The 18833-nt window shown below is 47.8% G+C and overlaps 1 protein-coding gene across 6 annotated transcripts in view; it reads right to left on the reverse strand.

Annotated features, from left to right (window-relative positions):
• Positions 1 to 18833, reverse strand: part of myo5aa (myosin VAa) — a 54788-nt gene that overhangs the window by 25657 nt on the left and 10298 nt on the right. For all 6 annotated transcript variants that reach the window (XM_060070798.1, XM_060070802.1, XM_060070800.1 and 3 more), the window contains 17 exons: positions 17585 to 17756; positions 16955 to 17099; positions 16397 to 16553; positions 14534 to 14677; positions 12804 to 12885; positions 10771 to 10878; positions 10273 to 10379; positions 9088 to 9353; positions 8234 to 8315; positions 7727 to 7867; positions 7297 to 7422; positions 5982 to 6065; positions 3868 to 4020; positions 2586 to 2683; positions 2236 to 2322; positions 1640 to 1748; positions 886 to 1097 (listed from right to left, as the gene is read on the reverse strand). In XM_060070798.1, the coding sequence (XP_059926781.1) occupies positions 886 to 1097; positions 1640 to 1748; positions 2236 to 2322; positions 2586 to 2683; positions 3868 to 4020; positions 5982 to 6065; positions 7297 to 7422; positions 7727 to 7867; positions 8234 to 8315; positions 9088 to 9353; positions 10273 to 10379; positions 10771 to 10878; positions 12804 to 12885; positions 14534 to 14677; positions 16397 to 16553; positions 16955 to 17099; positions 17585 to 17756 (2273 nt within the window). The remainder of the gene's footprint in view (positions 1 to 885; positions 1098 to 1639; positions 1749 to 2235; positions 2323 to 2585; positions 2684 to 3867; positions 4021 to 5981; positions 6066 to 7296; positions 7423 to 7726; positions 7868 to 8233; positions 8316 to 9087; positions 9354 to 10272; positions 10380 to 10770; positions 10879 to 12803; positions 12886 to 14533; positions 14678 to 16396; positions 16554 to 16954; positions 17100 to 17584; positions 17757 to 18833) is intronic.

Genomic DNA, 18833 nt, shown 5'->3' on the forward strand with positions numbered 1-18833 from the left:
GGAGGGGAGAGAGGAGAGAGGAGGAGAGGGGAGGGGAGAGAGGAGAGAGAAGGGGGGAGGAGAGAGAAGGGGGGAGGGGGGAGGGGAGAGGAGAGAGGAGGAGAGGGGAGGGGAGAGAGGAGAGAGGAGGAGAGGGGAGGGGAGAGAGGAGAGAGAAGGGGGGAGGGGAGAGAGGAGGGGGGAGGGGAGAGAGGAGGGGGGAGGTGGGAGAGGAGAGAGGAGGAGAGGGGAGAGGAGAGAGGAGGAGAGGGGAGGGGGGAGGAGAGAGAAGGGGGAGGGGAGAGAAGAGGGGGGAGGAGAGAGAGGAGAGAGAAGGGGGGAGGGGAGAGGGGAGAGGGGAGAGAGGAGGAGAGGAGAAGGCAGGGGAGAAAATGAATAACAAACTAATATTTTCACATGATCTTCAGGCATTTCAATGATGTACTAAACATCACCCATGAAAATCAGTGAGCAATGTGTTCGTCTCGTGTGTTGTTGTGGTAATAGCGCTGTGCAGCTCAATGGGTTCATCTTCCCTGTGGAATCCCTGCTCTTGATCTGAGCTTGGCTGCACTGCTGAACACCACGTGTCTTTGGAAATAACCTGCTGCCATGCAGTGTGACGACCACCACTGTAATCATCATCATGTACCCCCCCCCCCCCCCCCCCCCCCGTGTGTGTGTGTGTGTGTGTGTGTGTGTGTGTGTGTGTGTGTGTGTGTGTGTGTGTGTGTGTGTGTGTGTGTGTGTGTGTGTGTGTGTGTGTGTGTGTGTGTGTGTGTGTGTGTGTGTTTCATCAGCGCGGTATTCACGCTTTTGAATCAACCTTGTTTCAGAAATTTCCTCACGATCCAAACGACAACAATCACAACGGACTATGATTGACAGGTCCCGAGGGCCACTCACCAGCGGGCCTGGAAGCCCCGGGTGAACCTCTGGATGGTGATGGCCGAGCGGCGCTGGCGGAGGAACTTCTTGCGGGCCAGCCAGCAGCGGATGGTCTTCTGGATGCGGACGCACGCCACGCGCAGCTTGTCCGAGCGCAGCTTCTCCAGGTAGGCCACCTGGCCCGCCCGGAAGAAGATCTTGGTCTTACCGAACTGGTACTTGTCCTGGTCCTGGTGGGGGGGGGGCGGTTCAGGGGTTAAAGGGGTGTGTTGGGTCCTAGGCGAGGCAGCAGCAAGGGCTGTGATTGGTCCGCTCACCAAAACCAGACGCAGAACCAAAACAGGTTCACGACTGCGTCAAAGCGTCTGCGTGGTCATTGCGTTGCGTCGACGTGGAACTATAACTGAGCCTTTAGACTGTAATATGCTGGTGATGTATACATGTTTTACGCCTGCTAAACTAGAGAAATCCAAGTCCGAGCCAGGGGGGAGTCTTCACGCCCACCCCAACCCACAATAAGTGTGTTAAAAACGGCTCTTTTGCCCTCAACCTTTACTTCCGTATCCGTAACAGTGTGAAGTCAGACGTTTTTGAAAGATGCTGAAATTTGGTTTTGAAGAAATGAATAGTGGGAAAATAATACGGGGTATTTTTAACGTACAGCGTGTATCCCCATTCTGGTAGTAATAGTTTTTCCTTGTCGATTTTCTTTTCACCCCGAGTGTATCATTTATCGACCGAAAAGTACAGTCGATCTGATGTTTTCACAGACCTGAACGAGGAATTCCAGAACATTCCTGCAGGTCAGCCGCTTGTCCTGAAGAACGTCCTTCTGCTTCATCAGCACCCGGTAGCGGCTGTAGAACTCCTGGTAGGTCCACCTGGGAGGAACACACACACACACACACACACACACACACACACACACACACACACACACACACACACACACACACACACACACACACACACACACACACACACACACACACACACACACACACACACTATAACTCCTCCTAGTAATTAGTAAGGACCTTCTACCATAACTAGTCCTAGTGTAGAGTTAGGACCTTCTACCATAACTAGTCCTAGTGTAGAGTTAGGACCTTCTACCATAACTAGTCCTAGTGTAGAGTTAGGACCTTCTACCATAACTAGTCCTAGTGTAGAGTTAGGACCTTCTACCATAACTAGTCCTAGTGTAGAGTTAGGACCTTCTACCATAACTAGTCCTAGTGTAGAGTTAGGACCTTCTACCATAACTAGTCCTAGTGTAGAGTTAGGACCTTCTACCATAACTAGTCCTAGTGTAGAGTTAGGACCTTCTACCATAACTAGTCCTAGTGTATAGTAAGGACCTCGTACCTGGAGGGGAAGCCGGCTGCAGAGATGCGGATGGTCTCCAGGACTCCACAGGCGCGGAGCTGCTGGACGGCCCGCATGGGGTCGAACCTGGAGGACAGACGGACATGGTGTCACCATGGTGACACCATGGTGACACCATGGTGTGTCGTTATGATGTCGTGATGAACATCACGAGTGAACGCTGTTGGCAGGGGTGGCGGCGGTGGGATTCACAGCCCTAACCCCTGACAGTGTCCGCAGCACGCTCAACCAGTTGAGGTTCTAACGCAGGGCTCAATGCAGACATTTAAAAAAAAAAATATATATATATATTTATTATTTTAAAGAGTGCGAGGGTGAGTGACACTCACGAGAAGGCCAGCTTGAAGTCGTTGGGCTTGATGCAGCGGACGTAGTGGGGGGTCGTGGCGTTCAGCGTGTCCATCAGCATCTGAAGAGAGTTCCGGAACTACAGAAGGGAAGCAGTCCCGTTAACACCTTCATCGTCACCCTCATCCTCATCGAGGCTCATGAAAAAGGCTCGCATAACATTCCAGAATCATAAAAGACGCTTATAGAAAGAGGAGGGATGCCAAGGTCAACAAACTGAAGGCTGCATTTCAGTCACAGGGACTGCTAGCATCTGGATTAGTCCGTCTTTATTTCATGAGTCAAACAGCTGGAGACTCAGACCCTCCACTCCATAAAGGAGGTAGGCTGGTACCTAGGTTTGGACTGTCTTCATTTCACCAGTTTAACCAATCAACTGCATTGTTAATTTAACAAATGTAAAAGGCCCTGCGTAAAAGGAACTTGTCTGTTTCCCATGAGTACACCTGCTGAACACTCAGACCTGGGGCCTCTACGAATAGTCAAATCTCCTAACCTTTATGCCTCCTTTCCTTGACCTTTTGTGGAAAACGTTGAATTCCAATTCACATGTGAAAAAAAAGAGGCTAAATTTATGTTGATGTTGAAATTAACTGCCCCCAGTAGTCTTTCTTAAATGTGAAGTTGGCATTTCCTTTTCTTATGGTGTGTTTTATGTGCTTACTAACCAGCAATAAATGAATTCATTTATATTCAAATCATTATGTTTCTGGAATTGGTATCCATTATTATCAATTGTATTTTCTTCTATTCTTCTGCTTTACCGTGTCTCTCACGCGTCTTAGCGTAGAGTCTGTAAACTTCATCGGCATGTTGCTTTAAATATTGCCGTGTAAAGGGATACCAGCATCTCCTTTCCTTTCGCAAAGGGAGCTCAGGAGTAACCTATGCTAAAGGAGGGTTAAAGGAAGCATCGAGGCTCCTTTCCTAAGCATTTTTAGAATTCAAACCACCTTTCCTCCAAGCACTTCCGGGTCATCTCCATAGGAAAGGAAATTTCCTATGCAAAGAAGAGAATTCGTAGAGGCCCTGGGCCGGGCCCTGTATAAAGGAACAGCACTGGTATCTGGGTTCTGTCTGTCAGTGTCTTCCATCAGTTTAATGAATCGACTGCATTGTTAATTTAATAACTTTGCTAGTATCCAGGTTCAGTCTGTCTGTCTGTCTTCCATGAGTCCCCCTGCTGGAGCCTCCGACCCGGCCCTGTGTAGAGGAACGATGCTCCGTGTCCCCCGGCCCTCGGGGCCGCCCCGGGACCCTCACCTGGCAGCCCACTGTCTTCTTGTGCTCCCTGCTGGAGGTCCGGCCCTTGTCGGGCTTGACACTGAGCCGGGTGCGCCCCCCAGCGCCCTGCGGCTGGCCCGTCGGACTGACCGCCTTCTCCCCGTCCTGGAACAGCTCCACCAGCAGGGGGAACTGGGAACAGCAGCCCAAAACACAGTTCAACACTGGGCAGCAGTGGACTCTATGTGAAATGGATTTATATATTCTGCACATTTTACTTTGACTTCTTACGGATTTATAAACGATGACGTGATGGTTTTATAATCATCCCTAAATGTTCACATTAACTCAAACAAACCTAATCAAATGGTAGTTTTTATGTCAATGCTAATGCTAGTCACAGTTCATCAGACATGCAGCGATGCGTCCTTCATGCTGCATACACACCTCGGTAAAGCACCGAGGTTGCAAACCAAACAATACGTTGCAGACATCAAGAACGCAGCCATCACAGCTACATTGTTTAAACAGGTACTTTCACACTATGCATCTTTTATATTGATACTCTTAATTGTTTCATCGGTTGGTTCCTTCCAAGTTAATTGAGTGAGTACTTTTTCGATTAGATTGAATGATCGGTTAATTTCCAAAAACCACAGCATTGGTTAATGTTCAAATGGCAATTGAATGGGTTACAAAGACGTAACAGGATGTTACAGCAATCAGCATATATGGCGATGATCCACCTTCATATATGTTTGTTAGAATCACCAAGGCGTTGTCATGGAGATCAAGGAAATGGCGTGCACTGTGTTGGTCGTTAGCTATTCACCGGTCAGAGCCAGACAAAGCTTTGTGCATCCGGCCTCTCAGTCTATCTCTCTCTCTTGCTGTGTCTCTTGCTCCCTCTCTCTCGCTCGCTCATAAGCTACTTTCTTTTAGTGCATCTTGCTCAAAGCGTCTGCCATAATAAAATAAGCCGTCTTCCTTTTGTCCTCTTCCCTAGCTTCCTTTCTTTTCACTTTTCCTTTCATCCCCTAGTCCACCGCTTGCATGTGCATCTCTCTTTCACACACACACACACACACACACACACACACACACACACACACACACACACACACACACACACACACACACACACACACACACACACACACACACACACACACACACACACACACACGAGAGTGCAGCTGTCAGACCAGTGAAAAGAGTGCTGGCAGAGGTGAAAAAAAAAGAAGAGAGTGCGTCGAGGAGCCGGAGGGGGGAGGGAGAGACGGAGAGAGATACGGGGGGGGGGGGGGGGAGGAGGAGGGAGAGACGGAGAGCGATACGGGGGGGGGGGGGGGGGGGGGAGGAGGCCGCGAAGGCGTTCCCCGTTACCTTCTGTTGTTGGGGAAGGGTTGTCATGATGGGTCAACACCAAACACACATACATGGACAACGGGTGAGACAACAGACAGAAGATACATGGACATGTTGATGAGCAGGGATGAGAAAATATAATGAAACCACTAATCAAACACATCAGAACCATCACTAAAGTAACGAAAACAGGAAACCCAACTACAGCCAGGGGGTAGTTGGTTTGAGATGGACAGGAAATGACATCAGGCAGACTATCAATGAGGCTGGATTGGAGCGCATCATGGAATGACTTTGGGGTCACGAGCTGATTGGCTGAGGTGGGCAGGGAGCATGTGAACCGTGCAGGGTGGAAGACAAACCTTATGACCATGTGACCGGTAACCATGTGATCAGCCCAAAAGACATCACATTAATTCCAAGTAGGAAGGTACTTCTACTTCTCTGAATGAGACTTAAAAGTGGCAATAAAAAGAGTGACGTCAGGTTATTAACACGCACAGTATTTCTGCGTATGTGTGCGTGCGTGCGCTCGCATCAGCTGATCTCCCTGTGAGCTGCATGCTCTGAGGCTCTGCAAGGTACAAGTTATTTCACAGATTAAATAACTGAAATCAACCACACGTGTAAAATGCCCACTGGTCCGTGAACACCAGGGCTGTGTGTGTGTGTGTGTGTGTGTGTGTGTGTGTGTGTGTGTGTGTGTGTGTGTGTGTGTGTGTGTGTGTGTGTGTGTGTGTGTGTGTGTGTGTGTGTGTGTGTGTGTGTGTGTGTGTACCGCTCACCTTGCTGGCCTTCAACACGTTTATCTGCTCCTCATTCACTGTGTCTTTGTTCTTCTCTAGGAAACCCTCGCACTGGTACTCCACCTGGGTTAAAACACACACACACACACACACACACAAACACACACACACATTTGATCATGGACATGTGCACACCCTCACACACGTGAATGTACACACACACACACTTGAGCCAGTCTGACCTCATGTGAACACTTGTGCTGCTAATGTATAACAATACTAGTAGAAAAAGAGTACTAGAGTAAAAATCTTTTGGTACCTCACACTTCGATTTCATCTGATTTAGATTCTTCGGGATCACAATTAGATCCAAAATCGACACTTCATTCAAAACCATTCCCCGATGCAAAATTGATTCTCAATTCCAGATGTCCGGATCTACTCAAGTCCAACTTCCACTTATAAAAGACGATGTGGAAAATGATAGCACGAAATCACAGTAAAGTGCATGCACGACTTGAGAAAGTCAACCGATTGCAATCATTATTATATATATTTTTCAGTCGAATTAACACCAATCCTAAACAATATGGTCTTTCTTTGAGGGAAACTAACGCACTAACGAGGCCACCCTGGGAACAAGGAGAGACTTTATCCACCGTTACCCTCTGAAAGGGGAACTGTCCCCCTGGGCCGTTAAAGACCCCTCCGTACGCGGAACACAGCGGAAAGTTTACACCAATGACGTCAAAGATCTAAGATTTGAGATGCTTTGGTGCAGAAATCGAGTTGATGTTGCAGAACATGTGTTTTTCAAGCCATGCATATGAAGCTGAACTCTCATATTACCACATAAAGGCTCCCTACTTCAAATTTAAATTCACTAACTACTGTTAAAACTACTTGGTTAACAGTGCATGGATTAACTCATGGTAAATTGACATTACATTTAAGACGCTTTCATCCAAAGGGACTTACAGTAAGTACTTTTGTCAGAAGAAGGAGAAACAACAATATATCGCCGTCAGTACAGTAAGGATGTTCATAGAACCAAGTGCCAAGCACTAACCATCGCTAGGTTAACCCATTCCCCTATACAACAAAGATAGCTAGGATAAGATGCTAAACAACTAAGTACTTTTATTTAATTTAAATTAAGTTGATGCATAAACTAGCCTGCATAGGGGAATATAGCAATATATCATTATACGTGTATATCATCACACACATAGACTAGTTTTCCATTTTAAGGAAGGCAAGTCCACTGTCGGCGAATCAACTCCCCCGGGGATAATCCCATCCTCCGCTGGGTCTCATCTAAGCTGCGAGCGACAGCTGGGCTGTGGCGGCGGACCTTGTCAGCGAAGTGCTGGATAATGAAGGCCCGGTTGGACAGGCGAGGCTTCTGGAACAGCGAGCAGGTCTTCAGGTGGGTGTTGTACAGCTTCTGGGCCCACGACTCGTCCGAACCCTTTGGCATCTGGGGGGGGGGGGGGGGGGTGGACAAGCGTCAGAACCTCTCGCCTGGGATCGATAAAGCATTATCCCATCTTGTTTTTAGAATCTAATTGGTTTTATTCATTCCACCAAACAGCATTTGGCATCGAGGGAATATCGGATTGGAAACATAATGTAAGCGGATCATGGATGACCCCTACTTTCCTTCTAGGGAGACAACACTAAAAAAACTGCAAACAGTACACAAGAGTGTAGTCAGAGATCTGTTAGAGTGCGTTAGCATTAGCATGCGTTGGGGTTAGGGAGCTGAGGAGGGTGAGGTGAACCTTGCACTCCTCGTCCAACAGGTCCAGGACGCCCATCTTGGCCTCGATCAGGTTGATGCACGGCTGGTTGTCGTAGAAGTCGATCAGCGTCCACGGAATCTCCTCCCTCATGTACTCCTCCTGCTCCAGCTTAAACACATGCTGGGGGAGCGCACGCACAAACACACACATAATTAAAAAACAAACACACACATATATACAAACCAAACACACACACGCACATAAAAAACACAGACACGCATAAAAAACACACAAAAAAAAAAAACATAAAAACACACGAGTATAAAAAAATAATACGCATATATAACCAAACAGGCATACACATATATAAAACCACACACACACACACACACACACACACAGACACACAGACACATAAAAGAGTTAAAGTGAGAGGTGTATGCAAATATCACCAATATTCCTTGCGACCAGATAAAAACAACACAGAATCCTCACACACAATAGTGTTAGAAGTGAGAGGTGTATATTCCAACAGTGTTTGCTGACCATGTTGAACTGCTGCTGAAGCTTCTCGTTGGCGTAGTTGATGCAGAACTGCTCGAAGCTGTTGATCTCAAAGGTCTCAAACCTGTGGTGGGAGCGGTTGAGGGAGAAAAAAGCGGAGGTCAGGCATCGACATCGGGTAGACACTCAATATATATTTTTTAATTAGATTTTAAAGGCACCCAGTGCAACTTTCGAGGCTTAAAAATAAACATTCAATTTCTAGTCTTTTTTACACGTAGTAAGTTTCAATAACTCCATACCATTACATACCGACATTCAAGCAGCAAAGATGAGACGTCGTTGTGTGGTGAGAACTGATAGAAAATCGATAACAACAACAATGCCGCCATTTTCTTTATTTTTTGTAACCTACAATAAATAAAGCAGGCTTCCAGTCAATGGAAAAATGGCTTCTCCCCACCGGCGATTGTTGTTGTTTACGATTTTCTATCAGTTCTCACCACACAACGACGTCTCATCTTTGCTCCTTGAATGTCGATATGTAATGGTATGGAGTTATTGAAACTTACTACGTGTAAAAAAGACTAGAAATTGAATGTTTATTTTTCATTGAATGTTTACATAAAGTTGCACTGGGTGCCTTTAAGGTTTATCCTTTTTATTACTTAGTGAGTAAGAAATTAATGCATGGGAGAGAGGGTAAGACATCAAAGGACCACGGGCAGTAATCAAACCCGGGTCGCTGCAGTAAGGACTGTCCCTTAATAGTACGCGTTCTACCTGGTGAGACACTCATTGAGGAAATCTATGTATCATCATCATCATCATCTCAAAAATAATAATAATAATAATAATTTAACATAATAATAATCCAACGCTCTGCTCCGCCGTACCCGTAGATGTCCAGGACGCCGATGAAGGACCTCTGCTTGATGTTGGTGACCAGCGCCTTGTTGACGTGCTCCACGATCCAGCTGAACAGCTTGGCGTACACGTGCTTGGCGAGCGCGTCGCGGGCGTTCACCGCCTGCAGCCGCGGCACCGTCTTGATGTAGGTCTCCGTGGCCGTCCGCAACTTCCTGTGGCACAGCCAATGGGACATGTCCTGGTAGGACACGCCCACCAGCTCGCAGAAGGCCGTCAGGTGGCTGTTGTTGGGCTGAGGTGGAGAGTTTAAAACCGTTACTCCGGTGAACCTGTCGAGCTGAGCCATGACCGTACCAAGACTTAGCTGTGAAGAATATTGTGTTATTATCAGCAGGGCAATATTAACAACAATCTCAAATGTGGTGTTGTCTGATATATTTCCTCCTGACTGATAGTTTCTCACTTTTCCTTAAGTAACGTTTCATTCGTTCTACCTTAAACCAATAAAATCAATGACGTGAACTAATGCTAAACTATCTTTGCAAATATATCTATAGGTTTATCAAAATGGTTGAATGTCTACAAGGCCTCTGGTGTGCATGGAATGGCTCAGTTTGTGTTAATGTAAGGTTCTTTGTCTGCGGTAGGTCATTAGAGGTGACCTTGTTTTACCAGTGATAAAACCATCCTATCAGGTGTTATAATCAGTTAGTATACATGTAGAACACTAGGTCATGCCTTACCATGACGCACAACACAAGACGCACAGGACAAAAGCAATTCTCATTCTCACACATGAACAGCCGCGAGCATTAACACATGGACAGCCACTCACATAACAGCCACTAGCATTAAACCCTGGACAGCCACTCACATGAACACATGAACAATACATTAACACATGAACAGCCTCTAGCATTAACACATGAACAGCCACTAGCATTAACACATGAACAATACATTAACACATGAACAGTCACTCACAGTAACACATGAACAACACAATAACACAAACAGCCACTCTCATGAACAGCCACTCACATTAACACATGAACAGCAACTCACATTAACACATGAACAGCCAGTCACGTTAACACATGAACAGCCACTTGCAGTAACACATGAACAGAAACCTAGCAAGCCTCTATTGGCTCTTTGCCTAGGGGCTCTACCAATCGTAGACCAGTGTTGTGGAGGAGGGCGGGGCTTACCGGGATGACGCTGCTGTCAGAGTCCCGGTCCTTCACCTCCACGTTTCCAAGGTGCAGGATGGCAGCCAGGACCTGGAACAACCCCATCTGGTAGGACTCGTTCACCCCTAAACACACACACACACACACACACACACACACACACACACACACACACACACACACACACACACACACACACACACACACACACACACACACACACACACACACACACACACACACACACACACGTATATTTGTATAATATTTTATGGATTTATCGACGCATCTCTATTGAAATCACGCGTCTTGAGCCCCCCCACACTAAGCGACAATCAGAGCCAAGACTCCAACTCACACACACACACAAACACGTGTGTGTTTGTGGATGCGTGTGAGTGGTTGCGTGTGAGTGGTTGCGTGTGAGTGGTTGCGTGTGAGTGGTTGTGTGTGAGTGGTTGTGTGCGCGTGGGGGCGTGGTTGTGTGTGCGCGTGCATGCGCGTGCGGCGTCTCACCCAGCAGCGTGAAGGCGTGTCGCGTGGTGCTCAGCTCCTTGGTGTCGTCCACGCCCTCGATGACGGGGCTGCGGCCCTGCCGAGTGTACAGGAAGTCGTTGGCACTTCCTGCCGGGAGACGGGAGAGGCGGGAAGAAAACGAGGTGTGAAACGTTAGCCGTTAGCCGTTAGCTGCTACCCAGCGCTCCTTCCTATAACTAACCCTCAGCGAGCCTCATCGGGCGCAATGTGTAGCATTTCAGCTAGCGCGTAGCATTGATTGATTCAATGATTATATTTATTTCAGGCATGTCAATAAAAATATCCAAAGCACGAAAAATCTATGAACAAAACCGACGTTAAAAGTATTTCACAAGTAAGAAAAATATAACATTTAAATAAAAAAGCATATTACATATATTCAATTGATATGCCTGAAAAGCTTTAGTTAACCAGGACATCGATAGGGATTTCGTTTTACGAAGTTAAGACAATCACATCCAATAACACATTCCACAAATAATAAATGCATGCCAGCCCGAACCTCCCTCTTTGTTAACAGAAATCGACACTCTGAGTCTGAACCCTCCCACTCACACCCCCCAGCCAGCCCAGCCAAGTCACTGGTCACACACTGCCCAGTCATTTAGAATGGACAGGAGTCCATAATGTGGTTACTTGATTCTGATGGCTTCTCACACATTGCAGAGACTGTAACATGTTATTTCTTTCAGCTTGGACGGACAGATGGATCAGCCGGGTAAATAAATGGACGATGGAAGTTTTTATAGGCATTCACGTATTCAAGTATTTGGTCATTTCAACAGGATAAAGTGGATCCTGTTGCCCGGCAACAAGAGCCTTCGGTTTCACAGAGACAACCCCTGCATTTATTCTTAAATCTGGAAATCACAAGACTTGAGGAAGATAATGTACACAAGAGCGGCAAACCGAGAGAGATTAGAGAGAAAAGAAGGAACGAAAAGATGAACGTCAACTGAGTCAATTCACGTGACAGTGCCAAGAGTGAGCTAGTGTGTGCATGTGTGCGTGTGAATCAGTTCGTGTGCATGTGTGCATGTGTGCCGGTAAGCCGCATGAGCAGGTGCGTGTCCACAGTGGGAGCATATGAACATGGCGTCTGGTCAGCCAGAACAGACTCCTACACGATAACTCCTTCATGTCCACAACACGGATCCAGGCACTGCTAAGAGTGCTAAGGTTGGTTTTAGTTGATAGCCTATAAAGAATATTTCCTTACAACTTAAGAAAATTATCATTCAATCTAGGAGCAGATGGAACCGATTCGGATTGAATCGAATCTAATCTAATCGAATCGTGATTAATCGATTTAAAGCCTTCAGAATCGAAATCGAATCGATTCAGGAACTTGGCCGTGATACCCAGCCCTAGGTACGACCGTTTTATTTGCAGGCTAGTATTGCCTGTTGCCATGCGCTAGCCTAGCCCGAGCAAACTCTGCAACTAGAAGGACTGAATGAAATGTGATGAAAACTGTCTCCAATAATAAAGAACACCAAGGCTACCTTGGGAATCAGGCCCCATGACCAAAATTCTGAACTACCCCTTTAAGCTCCAGCCTATTTTTAATTGTCTAATTTGTCTAATTAATATGCTTGGTGTTTGAGTTGCGTTTGGTGTGTGTAAAAAATACTTATATGTGCTTGTAGCGGAGTTTCTAATGCTTAATTTGCTATGACTATTTCTACATAATAAGGGCAGGGTTGTAAGCCTTTTGCTGCGAGAGAGATCACGGTCTTCCCAAATGTGGGGAACCTCGAGTTTAAGAGGTTAAAGAATGCTTGTTATTACATAATGCATTAGCTCAGAGGAACCAGCAACTGGTCAGGTTCTGAGTGAAGGCCGGGTAGTGAGTTGGTGGGACGGGTCAGGTACTGGCTGCAGGGTGGTAGTGGGTTGGTGGGACGGGTCAGGTACTGGCTGCAGGGTGGTAGTGGGTTATGGTACAGGTCAGGTTGTGAGAGCAGGCCGGTAGTCTTCTGGTGTTCAGGGTGAGCGTGAGCAAGACCTACCCAGACGCAGATCCTTGAGTTCAGGCAGGTGAGCCGAAGCACACAGCTGGTAGAAGATGTGGTAGTTCCTCTCCTCGTCCGCCTGCAAGAACACAACACACACTCAACATACGGCCAGGACATGTTCACGAGGACCCGTGAATGTTTGAGACAACCTATAGAATCGTTCCAAGCGTGCAGTGGATGAGTGGTCTGAAAGAGTTCATTCACTGTGTATGCTTTTAACCAGGACGGATTTTGACTTAAGAAGTCCAAAAGATTTAATCATACTTTTGGTGTGTCCTGTATCAAACCACACCTCAACACCTGTATTGCCTTCCCTTAGTTGTGTAAAGAACACAAACACACACCTTAAGCATGTCAAAAATGTAAGGCAGAGTTGTTCCTCATTCTTCAGCCTCCGTAACCACCAGCCATTGAACCTCGAACACAGTGTGTGTGTGTGTGTGTGTGTGTGTGTGTGTGTGTGTGTGTGTGTGTGTGTGTGTGTGTGTGTGTGTGTGTGTGTGTGTGTGTGTGTGTGTGTGTGTGTGTGTGTGTGTGTGTGTGTGTGTGTGTGTGTGTGTGTGTGTGTGTGTGTGTGTCCCTGTTCCTCATTCTCTACTGTACATGTTCCGGGCTACGGGAGAACCGGCCCTGCTGCTTAAACAGGACTGTGCGGCTCTAACTGGATTCTACAGCTCAGCACGAAGGAGGACCAGTTATGCACAGTGTCTCGGAAGGACAACATGAACAAATATTCAAAACAAACCACCTAACACTAACAACAAAAAAAGGATTCTCTGCATTTCCTGTTAAAGAGAGGCTTAGTGATTTACGTGTACAGTAGGAGGAGGGAATAAACATGGAAACTGCAGTCAGTTTGTTCCTGCGTACAGCTGGTTTGTTCCTGCAGCAACATCCATGTCTTCACTGCATGTCTCCGTTGGTTTGACCTACATAATATCGTTCATTATTTCGAGTTTTGAATGTTCTCGCAGCACTAGAGAGAGGGAGGTGTGTGAGGCCCCCACGAGCCTCGGACAGAAGTCGTCTCATAATCAGACATGGCAGCACGAGGAGACGAGGGCATAATGGCCGCCTGTGACGCCAACAGGGGCCCCTCTTATCCTGTCCGGGGGCCCCTCCCCTACGAGGGCATGAAAGAGTCCTACTTTAAGGAACACCGTGAGGGAGTGAGTGAGTCAGAGTCAGGCCAAGGGCTGGGAGGATTAAGGGGAGGGTGGCCATACTAGCAGTCATCCTCATTTATCATGGACAACCTCTTAGTGATTCACAAAAGGAGAACATTGAGGACTAGTCTGTAACGTCTACTCCTATGTAAATCATGTTCTGCCCGATGGAAACCCTGCCTTCTGTCTGTGTTTTTAATTATTGTCAATCGCTTATTATACACACACTCAAGATCCTTTAATTGTTCAACCTTTCAACACAAGTTAAGTGATTAACCATCACGCCAGTGTGTGTGGGCGTGCGTGTGTGTGGGCGGGCGAGTATGTTTAGCGGTGTGAGCATGCATGTCTGTCGTGTAGAGAAAGAGAGAGACAGAGACAGAGACAGAGACAGAGACAGAGAGAGAGAGAGAGAGAGAGAGAGAGAGAGACAGAGACAGAGACAGAGAGAGAGACAGAGAGAGAGACAGAGAGAGACAGAGACAGAGACAGAGACAGAGAGAGACAGAGACAGAGAGAGAGAGAGACAGAGAGAGAGAGAGAGAGAGCGCTGCTCACCTGGAACACCACGCGGGACTTCTCCAGCAGGTAGGTCCTCATGTTGGCGCCGATGATGCGGTAGCGCGGGTCGAAGCCGATCTCGATGTACTTGCCGAAGCGACTGCTGTTGTCGTTCCTGGTCGTCTTGGCGTTTCCTATGGCCTGGGAGACAGCGTGGGAGAGCGCAGGTTACCAAGGGCGACAGGATGGGAGCGCGCCGGTAACCAAGGGAGACCGCATCCCAAATATTGCCCCGCCCGATCAGATGACATATCTGTGTTCAGACAGCCAGTTTAGGTTTCCATTTTGTTTCGATTCACGGTGAAGACGGTTCATTATCAGGTCTGGGCTCTTGTTGAATAACCTTGGTTTTTGGCCAGACATACACCACACACACATCATTAGATTACATCATACAAATGTGGACATAGACATGTTCCACTACCGCTACCGCTGCCATGGAGCCTGCTCGGAGCTCACAGACTTAAGACAGTCTGTGTGTTAGAGCACAGAGCCTGCTCAGAGCTCACAGACTTAAGACAGTCTGTGTGTTAAAGCACAGAGCCTGCTCAGAGCTCACAGACTTAAGACAGTCTGTGTGTTAGAGCACAGAGCCTGCTCAGAGCTCACAGACTTAAGACAGTCTGTGTGTTAGAGCACAGAGCCTGCTCAGAGCTCACAGACTTAAGACAGTATGTGTTAGAGCAGGGAGCCTGCTCAGAGCTCACAGAGTAAAGATAGTGTGAGAGAGCATGGAGCCAGCGGAGTTCAGGCTGCAACACAGGCTCTGTGTCCAACTGGGGCAACAAGCAGGCTTTCAGCTTGGCAGGTATTCCAATCCGGACCTTGCATTAGCTGAAACCAGTGCCCCCCCCACCCTCCCCCCCCCCGCTCTGAAGTCCTGTTGAGGGGCACAAAATAAACATTTGCACCAGGCATTTCACCATGATGTTACGCCATTGGCTGAAACCACACGTCCACGTCACACACACACACACAAACACACACACCCTAAGCAAAAACATACAAAACGCACACACAGTGACAAGCGAGCGTGCTAAATTAACAGGGACAAAGAATCCTCTATTCAGGCGGTCAGCTGCTCTATGATTGGTGGATCAACGTCAAGTGTGCACTGAGAAGAGGCCGATGACATCATTGAGGGGTGTGTCTTGTGTTGGAGTGAGGAGGGGGCTCTGAGAGGGAGGGGGAGGGCTGCCATCTGGGCACAGGGGAGATCTGTCGCTTGCTCCCTAATCTCACACACACACACACGCACACACACACACACACACACACACACACACACACACACACACACACACACACACACACACACACACACACACACACACACACACACACACACACACACACACACACACACACACACACACACACACACACACACACACACACACACAATCAGCTCTGGCGAGAGATCTAGTCGAGATTGTGATAGATTCAGATTAAGGGTTAGGGTTAGAGTGAAAGAGGAGGAGAGTGAGAGAGGGGAAGCGAGAGGGACATGCAGCGGAGAGAGAGAGAGGGGAAGAGATGGAGAGAGGGAGAGAAAGAGAGACATGCAGGGGAGAGAGAGAGAGGGGAAGAGATGGAGAGAGGGACATGCAGGGGAGAGAGAGAGAGAGAGACATGCAGGGGAGAGAGAGAGAGGGGAAGAGATGGAGAGAGGGACATGCAGGGGAGAGAGAGAGGGGAAGAGAGGGAGACAGGCAGGGGAGAGTGAGAGAGGGGAAGAGAGAGGGAGACGGGCTGGGGAGAGGAGGTTGCCAGCGAAGGAGGGAGAGGAGGGTAACGGAAGTAGTCAGAGGAAGCAGCAGCGGGGCGGAAGGGGACGAGGGAGGTAACCGTGACGCTCACCTCCATGATGGGGTTGGAGGCCAGCACCTTCTGCTCCACGTTGGCCTCACTGGTGGTGCCGCTGACCGTGGCGAAGTACCTCATGGCGTACTTGGCCGACACCGTCTTCCCCGCGCCCGACTCCCCGCTCACGATGATCGACTGGTTCCGCTCGTCCCTGGGAGAACGCGCGGCCACGGCAGGAAGTGACATCACGAGACTTGACGCTGAGCATAGGTGTTTGTGTGTGTGTGTGTGTGTGTGCACGTTTAAACCCTCTACTGAATCAAAAGGCTTCTGTAGGATTTCTGCCAATTGTGAAAGGACCCTAACCTATAACATACATTATGCATTCGTTTGAGTCTTTTAAGACAGACGGACAGACAGACAGAGAGAAAGGCAGACAGAGAGACAGGCAGACAGGCAGACAGACGGCGGAGAGACAGACAGACTCCACTGGGAGTCTATTTCTAGATCACTTCTGACCTACAAACCTAGAGAGGAGAGGATGGTTGCAAGCAACAGTTAGAAGTTATGGTAATTCCACCCACCCACTCACCCACACCCACCCACACCCACCTGGCCATCTGCTTGTAGGCCTCCTCTGCCACGGCGAATATGTGTGGGTCCATGTCTCCCATGTTCTGCCCGCTGTAGGCGTTGATGATGTCAGAGCCGTAGATGGGCAGAGACTCATAGGGGTTGATGGCCACCAGCACGATGCCTGCATCGGGAACCAACAGAGGAGGAGATGAGAGGAGCACGCGTTGGGCAGGGCACCACAGGCCAACGATGCACGCTCTCTGTACTCCATTTACTTTTCATTGCATTAGGAGACCATTTGGATGAGCGGCAGAACAGCTAGGGGCGAGAGAGGCCTCTACAGGCGGACTGCGTACAATGGCTCGGAACCCAGTCTGGGGTGAACCCCTTTGGGATGTGAGGTCAAGCAGCCTAACCACTCGATTAGCATCCAGCCGTGGTCCGTTACCTCGTGTGTGTGCGTGCGTGAATGTGTGCGCGTGTGTGTGTGTGTGCGTGCAACCTAACAATTGTTATTGCTTGGCACTTGGTTCTATGAACATCCTTACTGTACGGACACAGCATATTGTTTCTCTTTCTTCTGACAAATGTACTCATCGTAAGTGGCTTTGGATAAAGTGCTACGTAAATGTGCGTGTGTATGTGAGTGCGCGCGTGCGTGCTCACCGCAGTAGGTGTAGATGAGCTTGGAGTCGATGAAGCGCACTTTGAGGTTGTGGAGCACGGCGGGCTCGTGCAGGTAGCTGAGCGCCGTGAGGTCGTTCTCGCCCACCAGGATGTCCGGGTTCCGGAGGTAGGGCAGGTTCTTCGTCTTGGGGTCCAGCTTGTGCTCCAAGTTCTGCATTCGTTTGTTGTTTTTTTGATCAAAGGCAAAAAAGGGCACGGATGTCAGCTTTGGGTTGCAAACGGTAGGTCAAAGTTCACACACACACACACACACACAAGAAAATGGGCACGTCAAAAGGGGACAAAATCACCACATGATTCGTCATCTGTGGTACAATAAAAACACACAAGCCATTGAATGAATGAATGAATTGAATTAAACTCCACCCACATTAAAGTTTCTGAATTATTTTTTAATTAATTTACATTTCTGGGATAGGAGACGGAGCCTCCAGTAAAACTCCCTCGTTGAGACAAACTACCCTTCTGTTGGCCACTGATTCATTGTATAACTAACGATTACACTGATTATTATTATGAGTTATGAACCAGCTCTGTTTAGAGGTCTTGAAACAGCCTTCCACACACGTTGCTTACATAATGTGACACGTTTCTAGGTAGAATAGTATATTAGGGGATGCGGGAAAAACATGTGGGAGGGGTGTGACTTGATCAGGATGTTACTGAGGACAGTGGCAGTAAGCTCTGCACAGCAGACAGGAGGAGGAAGATCAGGCCACAACAGGATTATTACTTCAACCTAATAACTGCCCTGGACTCTCCTTAGGCCTAAACATTTTTTTGGTTTGGTTCCGGTTTCCTACCGACCCTGTCAATTTATGTGCGACCCACTTTTTTTTTTTTTTTATGCAAACTATAATCACGTTTTGGTACAGCACCTCTTCATTCTGTACAAGGATGAGTGAATTTTCTCGTTTTTAAATGAAAACAACCTACCTATCATTCGCTGCCGCTGGAAAAAAAAAAAAAAAAAAAAAGAATAAATTCCCTACCTACCCATGACCTCAACTGACAACCAACAGGAACCAAACTTTTTTTTTTTTTAGGCCTTATGGTAAACCGGCCAGCACCCCATCCCCGGTTTAAAATGTTTTGTCTGTATGAATGCATGTATGTCAATTATGGCAGCCGTTGCACTCCTGAACATCCCTGAAGCAGGGCTCCCCCACTCTGCGTTCCTTCTCCCGATTTCTTCCTTGCTAATAAAGGGAGTTTTTTTTGCCCTCTG

Source organism: Gadus macrocephalus, chromosome 14 (assembly GCF_031168955.1).
Source record: "Gadus macrocephalus chromosome 14, ASM3116895v1".
In the NCBI taxonomy this organism is placed as follows: Eukaryota; Metazoa; Chordata; class Actinopteri; order Gadiformes; family Gadidae; genus Gadus; species Gadus macrocephalus.